The sequence below is a fragment of the Aedes aegypti genome, chromosome 3 (genome assembly GCF_002204515.2).
Source record: "Aedes aegypti strain LVP_AGWG chromosome 3, AaegL5.0 Primary Assembly, whole genome shotgun sequence".
Classification (NCBI taxonomy): Eukaryota; Metazoa; Arthropoda; class Insecta; order Diptera; family Culicidae; genus Aedes; species Aedes aegypti.
In genome coordinates, this window is record NC_035109.1 from 39,850,037 (window position 1) to 39,873,024 (window position 22,988).

Here is a 22,988-nt window from a genome sequence, read left to right on the forward strand (position 1 = left end):
TATGGCTTGGGGCAAACATCAAAGGCTCCAACTCTGGACATGGGAAATGGTGAAGATACAAACGGAGGGACAACTATTGCTTCCAGCCAATGATGATCGGCCAGTGTCGGGGGTGATAGACTTTAATAATTCTATTACCAGCCCCTCTAGAAGGGCTGCAATCTATATACCCGATTTATCGGAAATCAATCGTGCGCCGTATTATTGTCCTAAAGTGGTTTAGTGTACGGGAAAATTCAATCAAGTTTCTATTGTGAGTAATTTTGTCTAACTGACTGGGGGTAACACTTACACGGGATGGCGTTAGTGGAATCTTGCGGATCCGGATTGTAGTCTTCCTGGGGAAAGTAGTCGATGGTGGTGCATTGAAACTCCGTATGACCCAGATTGGCCCCGCCTGTAGGAAAATGAAAGAGCTTGAGCTGGGAAAAAAAATCTACAGGTTCAAATATAAATCTTTCATCTTATTTAAAAACTGTTTTGACTCACATATCACTCAGGTTTTACTTACGAACTTAGATTTAGAATTTTTTAGTTAAGATTTGATCTTTAATACGACCACGGTAATCTTGCATAATGTTCATAGAATTTGAAAAAAAAAAACAATAGTTGAAGTATTCATCAGTATTAAGTTTTGTGCTGATACATTCTGGCGGAAATTCAAACATCGATTGCACGATTACATCATCGATAATTTATATCGATGTGCGATAGTTTCGCTCTCTTCTGACATCAATAAGTCGCAAACGGCGTTAAGAAAAACTCCTCCTAGAAGGAGATCAAACCAAACCTCCAACCCGCAACCAATGACGACTGTGGGGGCGGCGTAAAACATTGCGCCACTTCCGTCTGCAGTAATTTCCTCTCTGATTATCGGCTTTCTCGATTCAATTTTCTTCCGTGCGAATCGTTCTTGGTGCGAATCTTGCAAGACGATTGACGGTGACGATTTCATTTTTTTTTTAAAGACACTATGTAGAAACTTACCCATCTTGCTGCACAACGTCCAGAGGGAGGCCTTGGTATACTTGGTCAGATAGATACCTTCGTCTTTGGCGTTGTAGTTCATGGTGCCATTGTAGCTTCGGTTGTTGAGTTTTTCTTCGGTGAACAACCACTGCGGTCCGGCGACAGCAGCAATCACCAAAGCGACCGAAAAGCTGCAGAAAGAAGATTTCAATTTGTTTGTTATATAAAATAATCATTCATCTTAAAAAAAAGTAATTGCATTATATGAAAGTTTTCGTAGACTCCTAGCTTTTGTTAAGGATTTCAACAGGAATCTACCAAAGCTCCGTGACAAAATTATTCCTCTAAGATTTTTTTCGACAAAAATTTCACTGGAGATACAAATCTATGTCATCTAGGAATGTAAGAATTTGCCTGGAAACACAACAATGGTTCACGAAGGTTGTAGAATTTCTTCATGAATAGCTCTAAGGATGCCGTGGAGATATTTTTCCAGTTATTCCTACTACAATTCTTCCTCAACATACACCCGGGGAATCTCTTCAAAGTTTCAAGATCATAATAATAATAAATCTTCGCTTTGTTCAGTTTTATAAAAAAATGAATAAAAAAAACTAATTTAATTCCACTAGAGTTTGTATCCTTCGACAGATACGCGTATTTCGACCTCAATTGTAAGGCCGTCTTCAGTGTCGTGTTCTAGACTTGACTTCTAGTAAACACTGGACACTGTAGACGGCTTTCTAGTTGAGGTCAAAATAGAGGGTCTTGTTTCCCGGACTCGAAAAAATCCCGGGATTCGGGATTTTATTTTTAAAAATCCCGGAATTTCCCGGGATCCCGGGACAAAAATCAAATGTTTCCAAAACGACTACAGAACAATCAGAGCGGGTTTTGAAGCAATGTTCAGTTTCAAAGAGTAGTTTTATAATAACCGAACCTGTTTTTTAAAGGTGAATTCTTCTTCTTGAATTCTTTTAGGAAAACAACAATGCAGTCTTAGAAATTCATCAAAGTTTCACCTGTCTGCAATCAAATTTAATGGTAATTTGTTTAAGTTAATTTGAATCGAAAATCAATCGTGATGCATAAGGTGTAGGTAATACCAATCACTATCAAATTTTGCAAAGAAATCTTTTAAAATCCACTCTCACGATTGTGCACCTTATTTAGATTGTTAGTCATATGGAATCTTCATGCTTTTAAATGATTGGCACAATAGCCATGTTAGACGTTACAGCCACATTAGACCAGGAAAAGTGTAAGGCACTTCGGGCAAATTGAAAAGGTTACAGGAAGATAAAAAAAATCAACCACCAAATCAATTGTTTACAAATGGAACAAACCGTAGAGAAACCTGTTATAGTTTATTGAATATTACGTAACTAACATGCCGAAGAAACACAAGTTTAAGTATTAGTGGTCTTAAATCTCAATAAAACTCTTGAAGAGTAAGCTGAATGCAATAACTAAAATACATTCTTGCATCAACAGTCACAAAAAAAACATGTCCCTTGTTTTGTGCCATTATTTGAAAAAAATACAACAGCATTTTCTAGTTAAACATGAAATTTCGGGAAATCCCGGGATTTTCGAAAATATCCCGGGATTCGGGATTTTTTAGATCCCGGGATTTTTGTTCCGGGATTCCCGGGACAAGACCCTCTAGGTCAAAATACGCGTATCTGTCAAAGGATTCAAACTCTAGTGGAATTAAATGGTATAGAACTAAATTAGGATTTTTTCATTAATTTATTTTCAGAGCAGTTGTCCCAAGGATTTTTGAAGTTTTTTTTTAAGATTTCCATGTCCAGGTACGGCTTTTCGTATCAGTTCACCTTGAGATCACCACAACGTAAAAGACCACAAATCGAACATGCTTTGATTGATGGACTATACTTCTCCAATATTAAGTCCAAAGTCAGATTGTTGTGTTTAACACTGACTCTGACCACTATATGGCGATGGTTAAACTGCAGTCTCAAGAAACACAAAAGTTCCATCAGAAACTCAACGCACCCTCAAAGGCATTATACCGCGAGCCAATATGTGCAGGGATAAGATTTGGAACATGACGAACAAAAGTAATGTGATCGAAAGGTGAAAGCAGCATTTCGGCGAACATCTGAATGACAATGAGGCTGTGGATATTAGAAACCAACCAGCAAACACTTTGAAGGAGGCATTTAACAGCTCAAAAATAACAAGACAGTTGGTAAGGATGGTCCAGAGCTAAGTCCACCAATAATGGGATAAATAATTCTTTGTTTGCACCGGCTGGTAAGCATAATCTGTGTAACAGAATAACTTCCGGAGAAGTGGAAAGAAAGGGTAATATGTCCCATCTACAAGAAAGGCGACAAATTGAAGTGTGTGAACTTTCGAGCGTTCACCATTCTAAGTGATGCATATACAGCGTTCTCCTAAACAAGTATGCTCAAAATGCTTGTAGATGTCTTCTGCGCGATTATTCTTGATTATCCAAGGCATGATCGCGTAGAAGACACCAAAACAATTTGAAGTAGCTGCGACGATCTACAAGCGCGCCGACGCGAGCATTTTTCGCGCCACACAATACTTTAATTAAGAACTGTGACGAACTAAACTTGGAAGTCCTGTATCTTTTTCTTAGCTTTATTTCCACCCTTCAAATGCTGTTGAAATTTGGGTAGGGTCAGGTGGGGCAAGATGAGCATTGAGCACCCTAAGGATATGCGCGGTTTAAACCTACTTGAACGTTCTTATTTTGGTGAAATTGGTAACCATCCTTATCTTTTACATTATTACTTTGACCTCCAACCATTAAAAGTTTTAAAAAGTGATAAATAGTTTTTCAAATAACACGTTGAAAAATAGCTTTTTTATCATCGGACAAAAAAAACTGCGGGGCAAGATGGGCACCCCAATAAAAAGATGCAATTTACTAAAGAAAACTATTATTTTTCAATGCTTGCAATATCCGAAGATATTATCTATAATATCTGACGGTATTATCTAAGCTATTTCGAAACTTTTATAAAAAAATAAATAACTTTTCACAAATTGCTAAGATTTTACTTAAAAAACGATTAAATTTGTTGTTTGTTTATATATTTTTTAGAAAAATAGTTTTGTGCAAAGGGTATACCACGGTGTGCCAGAAACCGTTATTAACGCAAAAAAATGTCCAAGAATTTGGCACCTACCATTCGAAAGATAAAGTATTCAAGCATCTTCTCCGTGAATTTGAAAATATTTTAACGAGGGAATCGAAAGTTATCGTGATTTGAAGGTTTTGAGCTGTTTTGGAAGGGATTTTTACATACTTCACAATTTTCCCCACCAATGCATCATTATTAATTTGTAAACTAGCCAAGTAACCATCAGTTTTGCATTAAGCATTCAAAACATATGATATCTAAGAATCTTCTCTGAAAATTTGAGATGATTTCTTCGAGGAAATCAAAAGTTACAATGATTTGTCAATTTGCCATTATTACTATGAAGTTTATATAAGAGCTTATATAAGGCTTTGCTATATTGAAGTCCATAATTTACAATTAACAATGTTTATAGGACTGACACTCGGTATTCAAAAGATATAGCAGTCAAGCATTTTCGCAGCTGGTTTGATAAAACTTTATCAAAAGACGACATAACTGGAGCATATTTTAGTTTTGGACCTGTCTTTAAGATTTGTTTTTCAATCGTTTAATATAATGTTCGCAACACGCATTTTATCATTGCGACACAAATTAACTTAACAGATTTGTATTGAACTTGTATCTTTCATCCAAGAAAGGTAGTGCTTCGTTACAGCATTAGCAAATGTCTTCATTTTTTTGAAAATTTGATTTAATTTTCGGCGTTTTGCTGGGCAGTGATTTGTTATGGCCCAAATAAGCGTATTGGTTAACCTGAACAATTTGAAAGTGGTTGTGGTTGCTCAGTCAAGGATGGATTATCGCTTTATGCAACTGTTCTAAAAGGGCTAAATATGATTGTTCAGAATTTATGTGGACAACAAAGGGGATAAGTTTTTATATTTGTTCAAATAATAGTTCGTAGTCGGTTATTGTCGAAATAAACCTTGTTTCATGTTTTGAAATATTTAAATGCAACAAGTCCCATATTCGGTTTAGTTTTACATTTAGATTCTTGAATTGTTACTTGCTATAACTATCGACTTTTCCTTTAGATACTGATAGATTACGTTTCAGATTGATGTTGCATGATTATCATCATTAAATATTTGAATGATTCGTCATCAAAGTCGTCATACTGAGTCAGTCAAGTTTGCTACATATGAAAGAATAACTTTTTATTTAATTTAATTTACTATTTTGTTGGCTTTATTATGTTTGGAGAGGTGTAACCAGTGAATATGATACGATGATCTCTAGAACTCTTGTAATTATGCGTTTTGTTTACCAAGACGAATCCTGTAATATAACCCTTTTCCATTTTCCAAACTCCCAATGATTTCTTGTGGACGTGCAGAGGACTCCAACAGCTTCCTCAGAAATGGCAACACGTAATACATTTATTCCATAACCCAAATTGACTTGTATTAGGACGCAAACGGCGCCGATATTGCTTAGTACAGGGAATGAGAATTCCATTACTTACATACTTAGGGTGGGGTAACAAATCCTAAGTAGCATCCGTCGGTTCCTTGTGCAAGAACAGTTGGTCTTGTAATAACAAAGAAGCAGCAGCGGGCGGTCAATCACGCTCTTTAATCACATTGATTAACATATTAACAAGAATTTGTTGGGTTTAGTAATGGTAAAAACATTGAACGAGCTAATTAAAAATATTCAAAATTCGCTTTTCCAAAATTTCAAAGTACTCTTGTTATATTTTCTTTTGATAAAGATTTCTCAAACTAACTTCGAAGATGCTAGTCAACTAGTGTGTGTAGTCAACTATATCTTTTGAATGCCGAGTGTCAGTCCTATAAACATTTTTATTTGTTAATTATGTACTTTAATAGGAAAGCCTTAAAAATAAGCTCTTATTTGAACTTCATAGAAATAATGGTAACTATGTAAATCATTGTAACTTCTGATTGCCTCGAAAAAATCATCTCAAATTTTCAGAGTAGATGCTTAGATATCATATGTTTTGAATGCTTAATGCAAAGCTGATGGTTACTTGGCAAGTTAACAAATTAATAATGATGCACTGGTGGGGAAAATTGTGAAGTATGTATAAATCACTTCCAAAGCAGCTCAAAACCTTCAAATCACGATAATTTTCGATTCCCTCGTTAAAATATTTTCAAATTCACGGAGAAGATGCTTGAGTACTATATCTTTCGAATGGTAGGTGCCAAATTCTTGGACATTTTTTTGCATTAATAACGGTTTCTGGCACACCGTGTATACCGTATGTCAAGCCTACAGCTAAATGTGGTTCTATAATTTCACACTTTTACTTAATTTTGAACTTGGTGCTCATCTTGCCCCAAGGGTGAAAACTTATTAATATAATCAAAACAATTGAAATATTTTTTAAATTTGATAAAAGTTTTGCTCCTGATTATCTACAGAAGATTGTTCTATAACTATACGGCCAAAAACGTATGAATTAATTTGTTTACGCAACAAAAATATCACTTTCAAATGAACAAATCTTATATGAAAAGGTAAATTTTTGGACTACTATGTATTTTTGACAATATTTACGTTGTGCTGTTGATTTTTTTGCTGAAATTTATGGCCGTCATATTAATTTTATGATATTCATCAGAACCCCAAATAGTTTATTGAAAAAATTCGGTAGAAACGACACAAACTAGGGGTGCTCATCTTGCCCCGGGTGCTCATCTTGTCCCACATTCCCCTATTTGCTTTAAAATTATTGTACCATGAAATAAAATTATTTGCACTTACTATTTTATTTTTGATTAAACATCGTACCAACCTCTGTCATAAGACTCTCAACATAATTACAATTAAATTCGCAACAACAATAGAAGAAAACCTGCCATAATTGCTTTCCCTTTCCGTAATCCATGTTAATGTGCCAAAAATGTCGAATAACAGAGACATTCATGCTATAAGCACGAACTGTATTTATTAACATATAAAAAATATCAAAGTTTTTCAAACAAGCAGTCAAATCTCGATATCTCTTCAAAAATAACAAATTTTCAGTGTACCTTTGAACAAAGGGTGTTTCCTGTTACTAAGTCTTACTTCCTTTTGTGTGTTTCGGGTTTTTGAATTATCTCTCTTGGTGTTCTGGGTGATTTTTGTCACATTTTTCATAAAGAATTCTTTAAGCTTAGCAATTGCCAAAGGAGCCTTTTTCTCTACACCTGCTAGGACACCAACATGTTTTTTTTTCCCTCATCTGTAAAGCTTTTTAACCACTGCTTCCATTATTTAGGAATATTGTGGTATGACCCATATTTATTTGGTGCTCATCAAATATCCTTTCACAATTGAGATGTGATAGACATTGGTTGATGTGTCACACTGTCCCAACTGGGCACAACTCGTTTTATAAAGTCTATTACCCTGTTAGGACTACCTTGCCAAATTTCCAAGGGCTCTAATAACCCTTTTCCAAATGTTAACGTTCTTTGATTAAGCAATGCTCCGCAGTTGCAGAGTAAATGCTCAGCAGTTTCGTCTTCAGCTTGACAAAAACGACACTCAGAGGATTGTATTTTTCCTATATTTTTAAGATGATACCTACTTGGGCAGTGACCGGTCATAAGGCCAGTTATTACCCTAAGATTTCCTTTATTAAGATTCAGTATAGCCCGGGCTTTAGCTAGACTGGGTTTTATGAATCTTTTCGCTTGCTTGGATGTATCCGTGGCGTTCCAATTGGATTCTACCATGGACATTTCCCAATTTTTCAGTTTCATCCTGAGAGTGCACTCAGGAATACCACAGAACGGTTCAGGGCCGACAAAGCTCGAAGCTGCACCCTGTCTTGCTAGATTGTCGGCGATTTCATTCCCCTCAATTCCACAATGGCCGGGCACCCAGTACAATGTAACTTCGTTCCTACTGGCCAATTGCTTCAAAGAAAGAATGCATTCCCACACTAACTTTGATCTACATGTGAATGCCTTTAGAGCATTCAAAGCTGCTTGACTGTCTGAGAAAATACAGATCTTTGCAAACCTATAGTTTCTTTTGAGACAAACATTTGTACAGTCAATGATGGCTTGTATTTCAGCTTGGAACACAGTGGGACTGCGCCCCATAGCGATTACCTTGCTGATACCAGGGCCGAAAACTCCAGCTCCGGTATTGTCGCCCATCTTTGACCCGTCGGTATAAAACACAATAGAACCTGCACGTAAACTTGGCCCACCAGAATCCCAAGTATAGCGGCTTGGTTTAACCACTTTAAAGGGAACATCATAGTTGGTCTTCGTTGTCATCCAATCTTCTATTGTTTTGTTATCTGAATTCAAATTGAATTCCTTGATGATTTTCATGTGACCAATCAAATCACCATCTAGTATTTTATTATAACGAATAAACTGCAAGGCATTTTTTGCAGCTTGCAGTTTAATGAATTGATGCAAAGGCAGTATATTAAGAAGGGCATCCAAGGCAACCGATGGTGTACTTTTCATTGCCCCTGTCATTGATATACAAGCAAGTCTCTGCAACTTAGCCAGCTTCTTCTGAGCGGTTACCTCATTTGTCTTGGGCCACCATACCAGTGAAGCATAACTAATTTTTGGTCGGACTATTGCTGAATAAATCCAGTTTACCATATTAGGTCGCAGTCCCCAAGTTTTTCCTAGGGCTTTATTGCAGACCCATAGGGCATTAGTACCCTTACTTATGACCTTGCTCAGATGAGAGTTCCAGTTCAATTTCTTATCCAAAGTAACACCAAGGTGTTTAACTTCTTCCGAAAATTGAATTTGAACTCCATTCAAAGAAGGCTGTATAAGCTTTACCTTTTTCCTTCTGGTAAAAGGCACGATAGTAGTTTTTGAAGGGTTTACGTTTAACCCCTCTTTCCTACACCATTTGAGAGTAATGTTTAACGCAGTTTGCAACCGATCGGAAATCGTGTTATCAAACTTTCCACAAACTAAGATGGCCACATCGTCGGCATATCCAATTACCTCAAAACCTTGATCTATTAAATTTCTAAGGAGTTCGTCTACTACAAGAGACCACAGTAAGGGCGATAACACTCCTCCTTGAGGACATCCCTTCGTAGATCTTATAGATATTTGCGCACCTCCTAGATCAGCAGAAATTGTGCGACCCTTGAGCATGGTCATAACCCATTCGGTAACACTTTTATCCAAGCCCCTTGCTTCCATGGCTGAACTCATAGAGCTATAGGATGCATTATCGAATGCTCCTTCAATATCGAGAAAAGCCACCACGGCTATTTCTTTGGCTTCAAGAGATTTCTCGATTTTATTTACCAGCGACTGCAGCGCCGTAATGGTAGATTTACCTGATTGATACGCAAATTGGTATTTACAAAGAGACATTTCTATTAAACTTGTTGACTTGATGAAGTCATCAATTATTTTTTCCATTGTCTTTAAAAGAACAGAGGAAAGGCTTATAGGTCTAAAGGCTTTGGGAGTTGTTTTATCCTTTCTTCCAGCTTTTGGAATGAAGACAACTCGAACCTTTTGCCACGCTTTTGGAATATATGAAAGCGCAACACTTGCTTTGAATATTTCGGTTAAGAGCGGACAAAGCGTCTCTTTTCCTTGTTGCAGTAAGGCTGGGAAAATATCATCTTTCCCGGCAGATTTGAAAGGCTGAAAAGAACTCAATGCCCATTCGACCCTCGAAGGCGTGAAGATTTCACAAGCTTTCTGATAGGCATTTATCGACCATACATGTCTTGCCTCATCTGAGACCTGTTCTTCATCCGAATATGGGATCGATTCAGGGAAATGAGTTCTCATCATTACTTCCAGTGTTTCAGAAGAGTCAACAGTATAACTGCCGTCTTCTTTTTTAAGGCAACCTAGACCATTTGAATGGTCTTTTGAAAGGACTTTGTGCAGCCTTGCAGCTGCAGGAGCGTTGTTGATGGTTTCACATACCCGTCTCCAGTCCTTACGTTTGGCGTGCCTTAGTTCTCTGTTGTATTCTGTTAGGGCTTTTTTGTATTCAACCCAATCTAAAGTGATCTTTGCTCTATTGAACAACCGCCTGGATTTCTTCCTCAATCCTGCCAGCTTGTCATTCCACCAAGGCACATCCCTGTTAGATGACCTTTGTTGAATAGGACAGCTAGCATGATAAGATGAGACCATTTGGTCAATGATCCCATCAGAGGCATTTTCCAGTTGTGAAACAGTCGTGAACTGTTCACCGTTATACGAATTCTTATTCGTTAAATGAAAACGATAGAGATCCCAACATGTTAAAAGATCAAATCTGTTACGCTTCCTGTTAATTAAAATAATTTTAAATTTTCGGTTTAAAATAAAATCAACAACATTTTTAACAACTGCTCTATTTTTCTCTCTAAAACAACGTGGGTGCTTGAAATTGTATGTCCATTTGGAGAAATATTTTTATAATCCTCTTTCTGATCATTTGTCTCACATGAACAAAACTAAGGAGAGCTTTATTTACACGCTTGACATATTTTTGAGATTATTACTTATTAACCCTCAAAGCCCCAGGACAGACCTTTTATGTTCAATCGACTTGTGCTCAGAAACAAATAAGTTTAACGAAACGCGATTTTCACTATGATCGATGGGATGAGTTACACTTCCTGCAAATGGTGTTTTCAAACCGGAAGTTCAAGTCTGGACATGTTTTTCAACCGGAAATAAGTGTTCCCTAGTCACATATTTTATAACTTTAACAACGAAACCAATGTTTAACGATAAGTTTTAACAATTTTTAGACATTATGTAACGGACCAAGGCTAGAATACACTATTTGGTTTATTTTCTTGCATGGGACGAAAGCCAGAACCTGGTTCCGGAAGTACGTTACGGATAGGAGCCGAGGCCAAAGAACACATGTAAATTTGACCTGAAGCAACATATGCGGCTACTTGAATGTCATGAAATCAGCTCAATAAGCCAATGCAAGACATCAACTCTCAATATTGTCAATTGTACCATATGGCCAAGGCTGGGTTGTAGGGTTACTTCCGATGAACCAGGAGACAAATATGGAAGAAGCTTAAAACTAGTCATGTGACTGCTCAAACTTCATGAAATAGCCTCAGCGTTGCTGTTAGAACATGCTTCTTTCCTTTTTTTGCTATATGGACACTTCGACCAGATATTGTCAAACGTTGAAACAACATAAACATAAACATAAATAACAGAAAACTAGACATGCGACCGTTCAGACTTCATGAAAGAACCCCAGCGTAGCTGTAAGAACATGCCTCTTGCCTATATGGACATTTCGGCCAGATGATCAGACAATGACCGTATTTTAAGGTCACTTCCGGTGAATCAGAAACAAACATATATAATTGGCAAAACTAGGCATGTGACCGCTCAAATTTCAAGAAATAGCATCAGCGTTGCTATAAGAACGGGCTTTTGTTTGTATTGTATACTTGTATACTTCGACCTGATGAACAGACAATGGCCGGTTTCTGAGGTCACTTCTGGTGATTCAGGGAACATACATGAATAATAGGTAAAACTAGAAATACGACTACTCAAACTTCATGAAGTAATCTCAACGTTGTGGTAATAACATACTTCTTGCATCAACCGATTCTTCGGCCAGATAACCAGAACATGAGCGGATTTCGAGGTTACTTCCGGAGAACCAGGAGATAAACATCTATAATATGTAAGACCAGACGTGCGACTGCTCAAACTTCGTGAAATAATCTCAGAGTAGTTGCTGGAACATGCTTCATATCTTTATTGATCTTTTGTCAAGTTGGACAGGCAAAGACCGGATTCTAAGGCCACTCCCGGTGAATCAGGAAACAAACATGGATGAAGCTCAAAACTAGGCTTGCGACTGCTCAAACTTTATGAAATAACCTCAGCATTGCTGTAAGAACATGATCTTTGCCTGTAGAGACACTTAGGCCAGACGACCAGACAATGACCGGAATCTGAGGGCACTTTTGGTGAATCAGAAGACACACATTCAAAATTCATAATACCGTCGATGGGGGTGACAATGGGTCTAGGGGGTGAGATTGGGTCAAAACGGAAAAATATGATTTATGAAATATTTCAGCTAATAACGCTTATATTACTAAAATCAATAATTCATATGTTAGGGAACATATTATTACACGTGATTCATCACAATATACATTTTTAGAAAAAGTAGTTTTTATTTACTTTATCAATAAACTTGTATGTTGAAACTAGATAAAATTTACCCCATTAAATTTCTCCTGTGCGAAGTATCACGCATGTAGTTAAACTTCTATCGTTATATTAGTAGAAGGTTGAAAGTCTTTTCATTACACTTCACACGTATTTTACGGAATCTATTTGATTTTTCCACAAAAAAACATTTTTTTCGGTACGGTGTCTAAAACATCAAGAATGGGGGTGAGATTGGGTCAAGTGAGAACGATAGTAAATGATATTGCAAGTTCACTTTTTTGACATTTCACGGTTCCTGGTGTTCTCTTTTTTCATTAAGATGTGTTTATACTTTCTAAATACAGCATATCTGAAACATCAAACAAGTCTACTTAAGTATTTCGTGCATTGAATAACAATGCAACGCATTTTGACAACTCAAACCCGCAACTGTATTTCAAGCGCAGCAACATCGTAAAATTTTATCAAAGGAATTTTTTGGAATTTAATATTTATCTATGTTTTTATATTATAGAAACATCTCACGGAAGTACAAATGAGTTGGATCGCTGAAATACTGGGATTATGACGTCAACATCTGCCTGAAATGTACTGATCGTGGAATGTCACACCGAAATTTAACTATTTGCAAAGGTTTAAAATAATCACTGTTTCAGTACACCTTTGGGGAAACTGAATAGGTTTTATGGCAATGAGAATACGACTTTGAAGACAATTTAAGGGAAAAAAAATAAGAAAATTCAAGTAAACTTGACGATAAATGTTGGGTTTACATTTTTTTTCACAGGTCTTCATTTTTTTTGTATAATCGTTCTTTTAAGTGGGTTTATCATACCTATGAAACATCTTAGATATCTTTTCATCTTGTTTGCATCGTATTTCATCAATATTTTTCAACTGTGAATGGTTTTGCAAACATATTCTCAAAAACAAGTAATTTCAATAACAGTGACCCAATGTCACCCCCTCTATGGGGTGAGATTGGGTCATTTTTCATTCACTTGTGGTGCCGCTGTGAATAAATATTTTTCTATATTTATAAATAAATCGCACATGTCTCTTTTTGACCCATTGTCACCCCCAACGACGGTATCGTCTAAGCTCTGCTATAAGAATTGGGTACACAATTCTTAATTTTTCTTTATTTTCAAGTTTTCAATTTTTAATAAAAGATAATAGATTTCTTTTTTCATATTTGTTTCATGATTCAGCAGAACGGATTTCAAAATCCGGACATTTGGCTGAAGTGTTGATACATGCAAGAAACATGTTCTTACATAAACGATTAGGATAAATCATAAAGTACAAATGGACATGTGACTACTAACCATTTGTGCTTGTCTCTTGGTTCACCGGAAGTGAACTCAGAATCTGGTTACTGTTTAGTTATATGGCCGAAGTATCAATACATGTAAAAAGCATGGTCATACAGTAACGCTGAGGTTGTTTTATGAAGTTTTAGTAGTCGCATTTCTAGTTTTACCTTTTATTCATGCGCGAAGCATCAATACGTAATCTGATACCTGAACGGTCGCATGTCTATTTATTTAATGATCTTTATTTGTTCCTGATTATGGAAGTGACCTCGAAATCCGGTTATTGTCTGGTCATCTGGCCAAAGTGTCCATACAGGCAAAAAGCAAGGTCTTACAGCAATGCTTAGGTTCTTTCATGAAGTTTGAGCGGTCGCATATCTAGTTTTACCTGTTAGTAATGTTTATCTCCAGATTCGCCGGAAGTAACCTCAGAATCCGGTCAATATTTGGCAATCTGGCTGAAGTGTCCATATAGGCAAGAATCATATTCTTACAGCAACGCTTAGACTATTTCATATAGTTCGAGCAGTCACATGCTTAGTTTTGAGTTCATCCATGTTTGACCCCCGGTTCACCGGAAGTGATCCTATAACCCAGCCCTGGCCATATGGTACAATTGACAATATTGATAGTTAATGTCGTGCATTGGTTTTCTGAGATGATTTCATGACGTTCAAGTAGCCGCATTGTCGTTTTGGGACAAATTTACATGTGTTTCTTGACCGCGGCACCAACGCGTAAAGTACCGTTTTGATTCATATTACGGACAGCTTCAAATTCCGGACACTCTCGTTTGTATGGGAAACATTTCACACGAAATGTTTCAATTTTCGCCGTCCAAAAGTTCTCATTTTCGAGGCTCGTTTTATTAGGTTTTTTCCATAAATATCATTGCAAATTTATAATGCCCAACTACCTTAGACGTCTCTTAAGTGGTTGAACGATTTCAATTGATGATTTGACTGTTCCATTATTGATTATCATGAGCTGTCCGTAATTCGAATCAAAGCGTCCGGAATATGAGGCAAAAGTGAGGAAGCGTCCGGAATAAGAATCATGAAAAAGCCACACGTTTTGATTTATTTAAAATTATTCAAGTTGCGGACGCGTATTCTTTACCCACCATCCGAAAGTTAAGGGCTCCCGACGCTCGATAACGCTAAAAAATCATACAGAATGATTTATTTTGTACGGTCCAAGCTGGGTCATACTTCACTGAGGCCTTAAGTGTCCGTAATATGAATCAAAACGGTACTTCCGGAAACAGGTTCCGTCTTTCGTCCCATACAAGAAAATAAACCAAATGATGTATTCGTGCCTTGTTCCGATACATAATGTCTAAAAAGGGCTAAAACCTATCGTTTGACATTTGTTTCGTTGTTAAAGTTGTAAAATATGTGACTAGGGAACACTTATTTCCGGTTGAAAAACATGTCCAGACCTGAACTTCCGGTTTGAAAACCCCACTCGCAAGAAGTCTAACTCATCCCATCGATCATAGTGGAAACCACATTTCGTTAAACTTATTTGTTTCTGAGCAACAGTCGATTGAAAATAAAAGGTCTGTCCCGGGGCTTTGAGGGTTAAACGGAACAAACCTGAAGTGTATAGATATATTGGTTTTAAAATGATCGTTGTTTGAATTTTACAAATTAAGTTCGCCACAGTCCTTAATTCACAACATGGAGCGGGTTATAAGATATACATGAATTCATTCGAAAATATCAATAGGATCGCAAAAAAAATCCTTTTTTAAACGGAGTTGGAATAGTCTCTGGGTGCTTCGGAACCAAACAAAAATTTGAAAGTCTAGAGTCTTGGAAGACATCATGACCCAATTCAGAGGGCATTGAAAAAGTCGAAAATATGAATTTCCATTAGCTTTAGAAAATTCTTAAAATGAGAGAGACATTTAATATTCGCAACTGAGTCAAAACTAAACAATATAACTTGACTACTTATAAGTTGAAGAATGTTCTGAGTCCAATCCGTGTAATCCGACTACATAACTGTAATATCTGTCTGGGGGTGATATATTTCTGAGGTCCACGAAGCTCATTAAAAACGCTACTACTGCAACAGAACTTCAATACTTCTAATAAACTGAACTGGAATGTCTCCGAGAAAAAAAAAATAAGTGTTTTGAGGCAACTTTAAAACTCAGAGTTTTTGATAGATTTCTCTCACTAAATTCCAATGGAAGTTTTCCTAAGAATTATTCAAGGGATTTCAAAAATAATCGGAAGCGGGTCATAAAATAAAAATAAAAAATGTTTAAAGGAAGTCCAGGGCTGATCTCTTATTGGAGACTTGGTCACTATTTTAATCTAAGTCACTGAGAAGTCTCTTTTTTAATGGAAGGTCTCTCTCTAATGTCTCCTTTTTAACCAACATGTTCTCGGGTCGGAAGCCACTTTTTCCTTATATTGCTTGTAATCCTGATGCAAAATTCTAGAGGTTCCGGAGAATTCTCCACAGAAAGCTCCAGTGACTTTTTCTCATGATTTTTTTCGGCGATTACTCGATGAAAAGCTGCAAGATTTTTTCTAATAATCAACCTCATTCTTGTGTACGGTGGATCTAACTTTCGATCGAATCCTATTCATTCGAATCTACGGCCCACTTGATTTTGCTGGCGTAAATGAGAAAACAAAGCCGCTTTCGAACAAAAGAGCATTCGAACGTAAACAAGAATAGGGATGAATATCTGCAGAGATCCATCCAGAAATTTCTCTAAAAGTAAAATTGCTCTACCAATTTTCCAGCGATTTTTCAAAGGATGCTTAAAGGAATTTCCTTGAGCACATTAACACTACTACCTCCAGTGAATTCAACGGGAATGACTCGAAAAAAAAATCCTAGACACTATCCCAGTCTTTCCTCCGAATAATCGATAGAAGAGATTTTTCGATTCGTTACTCTAAGAAATGTTCCAATGTCATGGAAATTTTTTAATTCTAGAGCTTTGGAAGAAATTCATTATGAGATTTTCCATGAAGCCCTACAAGAACTCGTATGGGGATTTTCCAATTATTCTTCCAGGTATTTTCATGTGAATCCATCGTTTTCTTCCAGGAATGAATGAATGAATTTTCTTTATTAGAGAGACTTTCAGCCCTTGGCTGGTTCGTCTCTTCCATTTTCTTCCAGGAATTGCTCCAAAAACTACTACTACTAACTCAAGAAAATGTATTAGTCTAAGAAATTCTCAATAAATTCAACCTAAGATTCCTGATGAATTTTCTCTACAAATTTCTACAGATTTTTATCGAAACTTAGCTTGAGGAGTTCTTCCAAAAATTTCTTGAGTCGTTTCTCAATTTAAATAGTACAGTATTTAGTCTAGTGATCCCTTCAATTATTCGCACACATTTTTTTTCAAGGATTTCCTCCTTTGCTTGGTTTTTATCCAGAAATTCGATTGATTATGTTTTTAAATAAATATCTTAGGAATTTATCTAGGAAAACCACCAAGACATATTCGAGGTCAGGTATCAGAAGGTCGGCTCCAGAAGCACGTTCCCCGCCAATCGGGAGATTTCATCTGAGGTTGCTTTCCATTAGATAAAGCTCCCGGTTTTTTTTAAAGAAGTTCTCCAGGCCTTACGATCGTTACGCAATTTTGCGTCGTCAGAATCACCACGCTGATGCTACGATATTTTTCAAACAGTGTTGTAGGGTAAGGGATCCAAATTTCGACCCATTGATCTATCAAACGTTATTTAAACTACTATTTGAAATTTCGAAACATTTATAAAGCACTGGAATATGACATTACTGTTATACCTTCTTCTTTTTGGCATTAACGTCCTCACTAGGACAGAGCCGGCTTCTCACCGTAGTGTTCTTATGAGCACTTCCACAGTTATTAGCTTAGAGCTTTCTTTGCCAATGTTGCCATTTTTCGCATTCGTATATCGTGTGGCAGGTACGATTATACACTATGCCCAGGGAAGTCAAGGAAATTCCATTTTGAAAAGATCCTGGACCGACCGGGATTCGAACTGTTTCTGCCTCAATTTTTCACTACACTGAAAAGGGATTCTTTCTTTTCTATGGAACAAATAAGATTATAATTTTTTTTTAAATTTTCAATATAGGGGAACTTACGTATTCTCGGCAGCCTAAGCCGATGTCGTGCTTCTTTTGTAATTTTCTCGGACATCAGCAGACAAATTCCGTGTTTGTCTATTTACATTTATGCGTTGCTCAATCATCTATCGATTAACACCGACAGATTTGTCAAAATGCTTTTGGAAACGTTTTTGTAACGCTGCGAACATCCCTTGTCAGTATAACTATTGGTTTAACACATTCCACATTGCCTTTGAATAATAAAAATGCTCTCAAATAGAGAAAATTCATTCCCTTCAGATAAGCACAAACTTGATATAAATTTCGTAGAATAGTGTTTTCCTCATGCCATATATCGATTATATTGTCGAAAATAAGCACATGCATGGGTCGAAAAGTAGCACAAAAACATAAAGTCATTTATCCATAAAAATACAAAAAAAAAATGCAATGAAATGTCATCTGATAGAAGCTATACATGAACAAATCTTATGTTTTTCTATTTGATTGCCAAATTTGAATATTATTTTATGATTTTTTTGCCGGGCTTTTAGAAGTTTCCCACTTCTATGCTGGTTTCATGGGTCGAAATATAGTGCTCTTCTTCTTCTTTCTGACGTTACGTCCCCACTGGGACAGAGCCTGCTTCTCAGCTTAGTGTTCTTATGGAGCACTTCCACAGTTATTAACTGAGAGCTTACTATGCCAATGACCATTTTTGCATGCGTATTTCGTGTGGCAGGTACAAAGATACTCTATGCCCTGGGAAGTAGAGAAAATTTCCAACCCGAAAAGATCCTCGACCGGTGGGATTCGAACCCACGACCCTCAGCTTGGTCTTGCTGAATAGCTGCGCGTTTACCACTACGGCTATCTGACCTTCGGGTTAAAGTCCCTCTCAAACAACAACAACAACAACTACGGCTATCTGGGTCCCTATATATAGTGCTTTTACCCTACCTATAAAATACAACAGCGCGACGACAGCAGTGTTAGAGAAATTCCTGGTTCTCAAAAAAAGCTGAGCCTTAATCTTTGAGATTCAGACATTCTTTGAGGCATATGTTGACATCTCTGAAGAAATTACTATTTGAAGTCTTGATGATGGCAGAAACGCGAATTTTGGGGTAAACCCTACGGAAATCTATGTAGAGTAGTGTGTGATCCTTTGACCGTGACGCTTGCTCCTGCGGGGGCGAGTGAAGCGGTCAGACAGGATCAATCTTGTTACGCGCGCAGTGCAGTAGGGGGAAGAAAAGTGGCGTGATTCGCGAGGTAATTTAGTAGTGTGTGATCCTTTGACCATGACGCTTGCTCCTGCGGGGGCGGGTGAAGCGATCATGTTATGCGCGCAGTGCAGTGAAAAAGTATATAGTATTTGGCGGTAAGCTCAGTATGGCGACGAAAAAAAAAGAGCATTACATCCAGGTAAAATTGTTCATTATTATTATTTACTCACCTATTACCATTTGAAACTAAATACGTGCCAGGGTCGAAAATTTAATTTTCGATTCGGGAAGTGTAAAAACATTTCATATATCCATTTGATATCTGGGTGTTTTTATGCGGGGCTTACTGTATATGAAAATGACCTCAGAATGTGTGTGTATTTACTGCCATTCTTGAAATGGGTCGTTGGAATTTCAGTAGAGCTATCACCTTTCATCTCCCGGGCTAAAATTGTCTGCAGATATAAAGATATCGAAGGGTATCAAAAATACATGCATACAATTTTCTTCCATAAAAGCACTGCCGGTCAGTGGGAGATGGATTGTATACACACACACACACAAACCCTACGGAAATCTATGTAAGAACCACTGGGTAAACCCCTGGAGAACTTAAGACTTTCTCAAAAAAAAAAGTGAACAAATATTTGGTGAGCTTCGTGTTGCAATCTACAATGATATATCTGAGAATATCCTTGGAAAAATTCCAGGTTGTATTCTTGACGGTATCTTGAATTATTGGATACCTTGGAAAGTCCGAAGAAGAATCACTGAAGAAATTCGGTAAATTCCTGGATTAATTTCTGGTGCAGTTCCTGGAGAAAACAATGAAAAAAATAAAAACTCTAATACGTGCAGTAATTCCAGTACTGTGAGGTAAATTACAATGTGATGGCAAACTAGGTACTTGATAACTAAACTTGTCATTAGCTTGAAATAACTTAAAATAATAACTAAAATTTTAAGTTATTATTTTTAGTTATTTTAGCTTTTTTTTCAAACCAAATAGTATACTTGTAGTAATATTACGAAGAATTAAAAAAAGTTTTAAGAACATTCTTAGAGAAATTTCTGTTCAGATTATCATCGAAATCAAATTCTTGATTCCATTATTCCTGTTTGGTCTCTTTCTGGTCAGATTTTCAGGCATGAGGTATCTAAAGTTACTATTTTCTGAACACTCAAGTCCACTACCAATTTTCCCAAAATTTTATTCATGCACTTAGTTAAGACAGTAGAAATTGCGCTGACCTTAACCAATAATTTCATTTCGGAATTATTCCGTAAATTTCCTAATTCTTACGCCTACAACTAAGCTAGGATTTAGAGGAAACCAGAGACCTGTGGGCCTGGATATCCATCATTGAAAGCCCTCAATTTTATTTTTTTAGTATTGGTGGTAGGACCTTCCTTAGCCGAGTGGTTAGAGTCCGCGGATACAAAGCAAAGCCATGCTGAAGGTGTCTGGGTTCGATTCCCGGTCGTTCCAGGATCTTTCCGTAATTGAAATTTACTTGACTTCCCTGGGCATAGAGTATCATCGTACCTGCCACACGATATACTAATGCGGAAATGGCAACTTCGGCAAAGAAAGCTCTCAGTTAACAACTGTGGAAGTGCTAATAAGGATACTAAGCTGAGTAGCAGGCTCTGTCACAGTGAGGACGTAATGCCAAGAAGAAGAAGTAGGACTTGTTGGAACAACCGACTTTCTATTTTGATTTGAATTAAATTTTTTGAATAAGAAACCTTGACATATCATTATAACAAGCAACTAAAAAGACCGTTAAAATCTCATCGCTCACTACCCTAACACATTTACAGCACATTTTTACCTGCTCACAACCGGTGTAATCATCAGCATCCAATAGTTCTCGGTTACTCCATCGCTGGACCCCGATCCGAATGACGTCGTCGAAAGCACTCCATCGGAACAAATCCTCTTAACCAGACCCAGAGGCCCCCCGGCTTTGAGTGTCGCTTTCACACCCCCACCACTTCTATCATCATCATCGTCGTTATTTCGCACCTCGTTAGCGACCCCATTCAAATTATCCACCGACGATGGCGCCAAAACGTCACATTCCTCGGCGTCCAACACGGAGCGTCGCACTCCAGAGCCACCGTTCTGCTGCATTAAAACGAAACGACCACCCCCCATCCCATCGGGCCGCGGCGGATACCCGGTGCCCAGTCGAGCCGAAATCGATGGCACGTGAACCGAAGGCGAGGGTAAATCCGGGACACATGATTGACGCCGGACCGCACAGGACGAAGATGCACCACCCGTTCCGTCCACCAGCGAGAGCATCGAAGGGATACGCGGTTGCCTGCTCGTTGCGGTGGTCGGTGGCATCATCCTGAGATTGTGGACAGTTTAAATCCTGGCACGGATGGTACACATGCTAATCAGTGTGAGGATAACTTTGCTTAAAGGATGAATTACCGACGGTGCCAATCAGCCCGGCTGATCCGAACGCGTCAACAGTTGATTTACAACTGACGGCGAGAATCCTTGCTGCTGTCGGTTAAACTTCTAGTGCAGTTGCCACATGGTGTTATGTAGCCTAGCACATGGTTGCTACCAGGAGAGTCCGGAGAGATATAGTCATTCTGTTTTAGACTGATGTTTCGTACAACAAGTTTCTCGGGTGAGGAAGATAATGTTCTCTTTTCTGATAATTTATGTTGACTTAGCGTCTTTTGCAGTCGTTTAACGTTAAATTTACGGTAGTACGATTGATGAGGCTTGCTGGGCACTGAACTGAACTGAATGAAACATACGTCAGGGCTGGCAGCGACAGAGTGTCCTGAAAATAGGAACTTTAAGGACCTCTTGCTGATCAAAGAGACCAAAAAGATACATATCCAAATGAAACCTAGAGATCTAACAACAATCAAGAGATAAAGATTTGGTTCGTCAACAAATCAACAGACGTTTCGCTAAGAATATACCTATGTAGATTTTTTTTTAATTCCTTGTGACATTACAACAAATTGTTACTACAGGTATGTTCCGTTTTTATCACGTTCCGATTTTGTCACGCTTCGATTTTGTCACGTTCCGATTTCGTCAACAAATTATTCCGTTTTTATCAACACAAAAAAAAATTTTTTTTCTTATTTATTTAAAATGCTTGGTATATAAACTCAAAACTTATTTCAAGCTATTTAAATGTTTTTTAATAGCCTCAGGGTTGAATTTTCGACATTATTTTGGTGTTGATCACCTACGATACATGGTAGGTGTCAAGTCATATACGATTCAATAAGGTTTGATTCCTTCCTATCTGCTAATCAATTCGAGTTTTCAAATTTAGTATGGGCTGATGGACAAGATTGATGCATCTTTCAACATTCGAGAGTTGCTCTGGCCACGTCCTAACAACCAGGCTTGACAGAACTCCTCTGCGATGCAAAAATGAGGCGATTTTGATGTTTTATTGAGGAGTAAAAATTGCACTCAACATTTTCAACACAGATCCTCAACGATTCGAATGAGAGTGCAAAAAAGCACGAGGATTTTTTTCTGGTACTCTTTCTCTCTTGTTGCTTAAGTCACATTTACCCACACTTTGAAAGAAATCTTGAGTGTCTTGCCCGAACAAAACAGCACTCGCGGAGTTGTTATGGTACTTTAGTCATTGAATTTTGCTCTGTTCTGCATCTTCCTCGCTGATTTTCGATGCCACTCTGCTTAGTAGCCTGCTAGCATCGTCTGGAATTCGTGTTGCAGAGACCTCTCCTTATTCTTATATAACATGGCATCATATAATTTTCTATGTGAATAAGATAGGCATTTATCAACGAGAAAGATCAGTTCTTTTTTATAAGTAATGTACCTGAGAATGAACTCAACAATATTTAGGCAATGGCAAGGAATATTATCGAGTTCATTTTATTTTTAATAAGACTGTCGATCCCGTCATATTTTGTGCATTATCTTCCATCTCTCAAGCTCGATAACATTACACAGATTATAGCATAGCCATTGATTAGGTCCTGTTTCGAGAGTAGGGGAAGAGGTCCAGCAAAACTTAACAATCTAATGAAATATTTGGAATCTTCATACAATAAGTTTGCATCAGGGAAGATAGAAAAGGGCTGATGGCTAATAGTTTGGGAAAC

At 37.5% G+C, this 22,988-nt stretch overlaps 1 protein-coding gene across 1 annotated transcript in view; it reads right to left on the reverse strand.

Moving 5' to 3' along the window:
* Positions 1-21,394, reverse strand: part of LOC5580274 — a 45,327-nt gene extending 23,933 nt beyond the window's left edge. Inside the window, exons 1-3 of the mRNA XM_001662851.2 lie at positions 20,696-21,394; positions 988-1,160; positions 293-397 (exon numbers count right to left, since the gene is read on the reverse strand). Coding sequence (XP_001662901.1) covers positions 293-397; positions 988-1,160; positions 20,696-21,219 — 802 coding nt within the window. The 5' untranslated portion in view covers positions 21,220-21,394. The remainder of the gene's footprint in view (positions 1-292; positions 398-987; positions 1,161-20,695) is intronic.
* Positions 21,395-22,988: the final 1,594 nt, after the last annotated feature.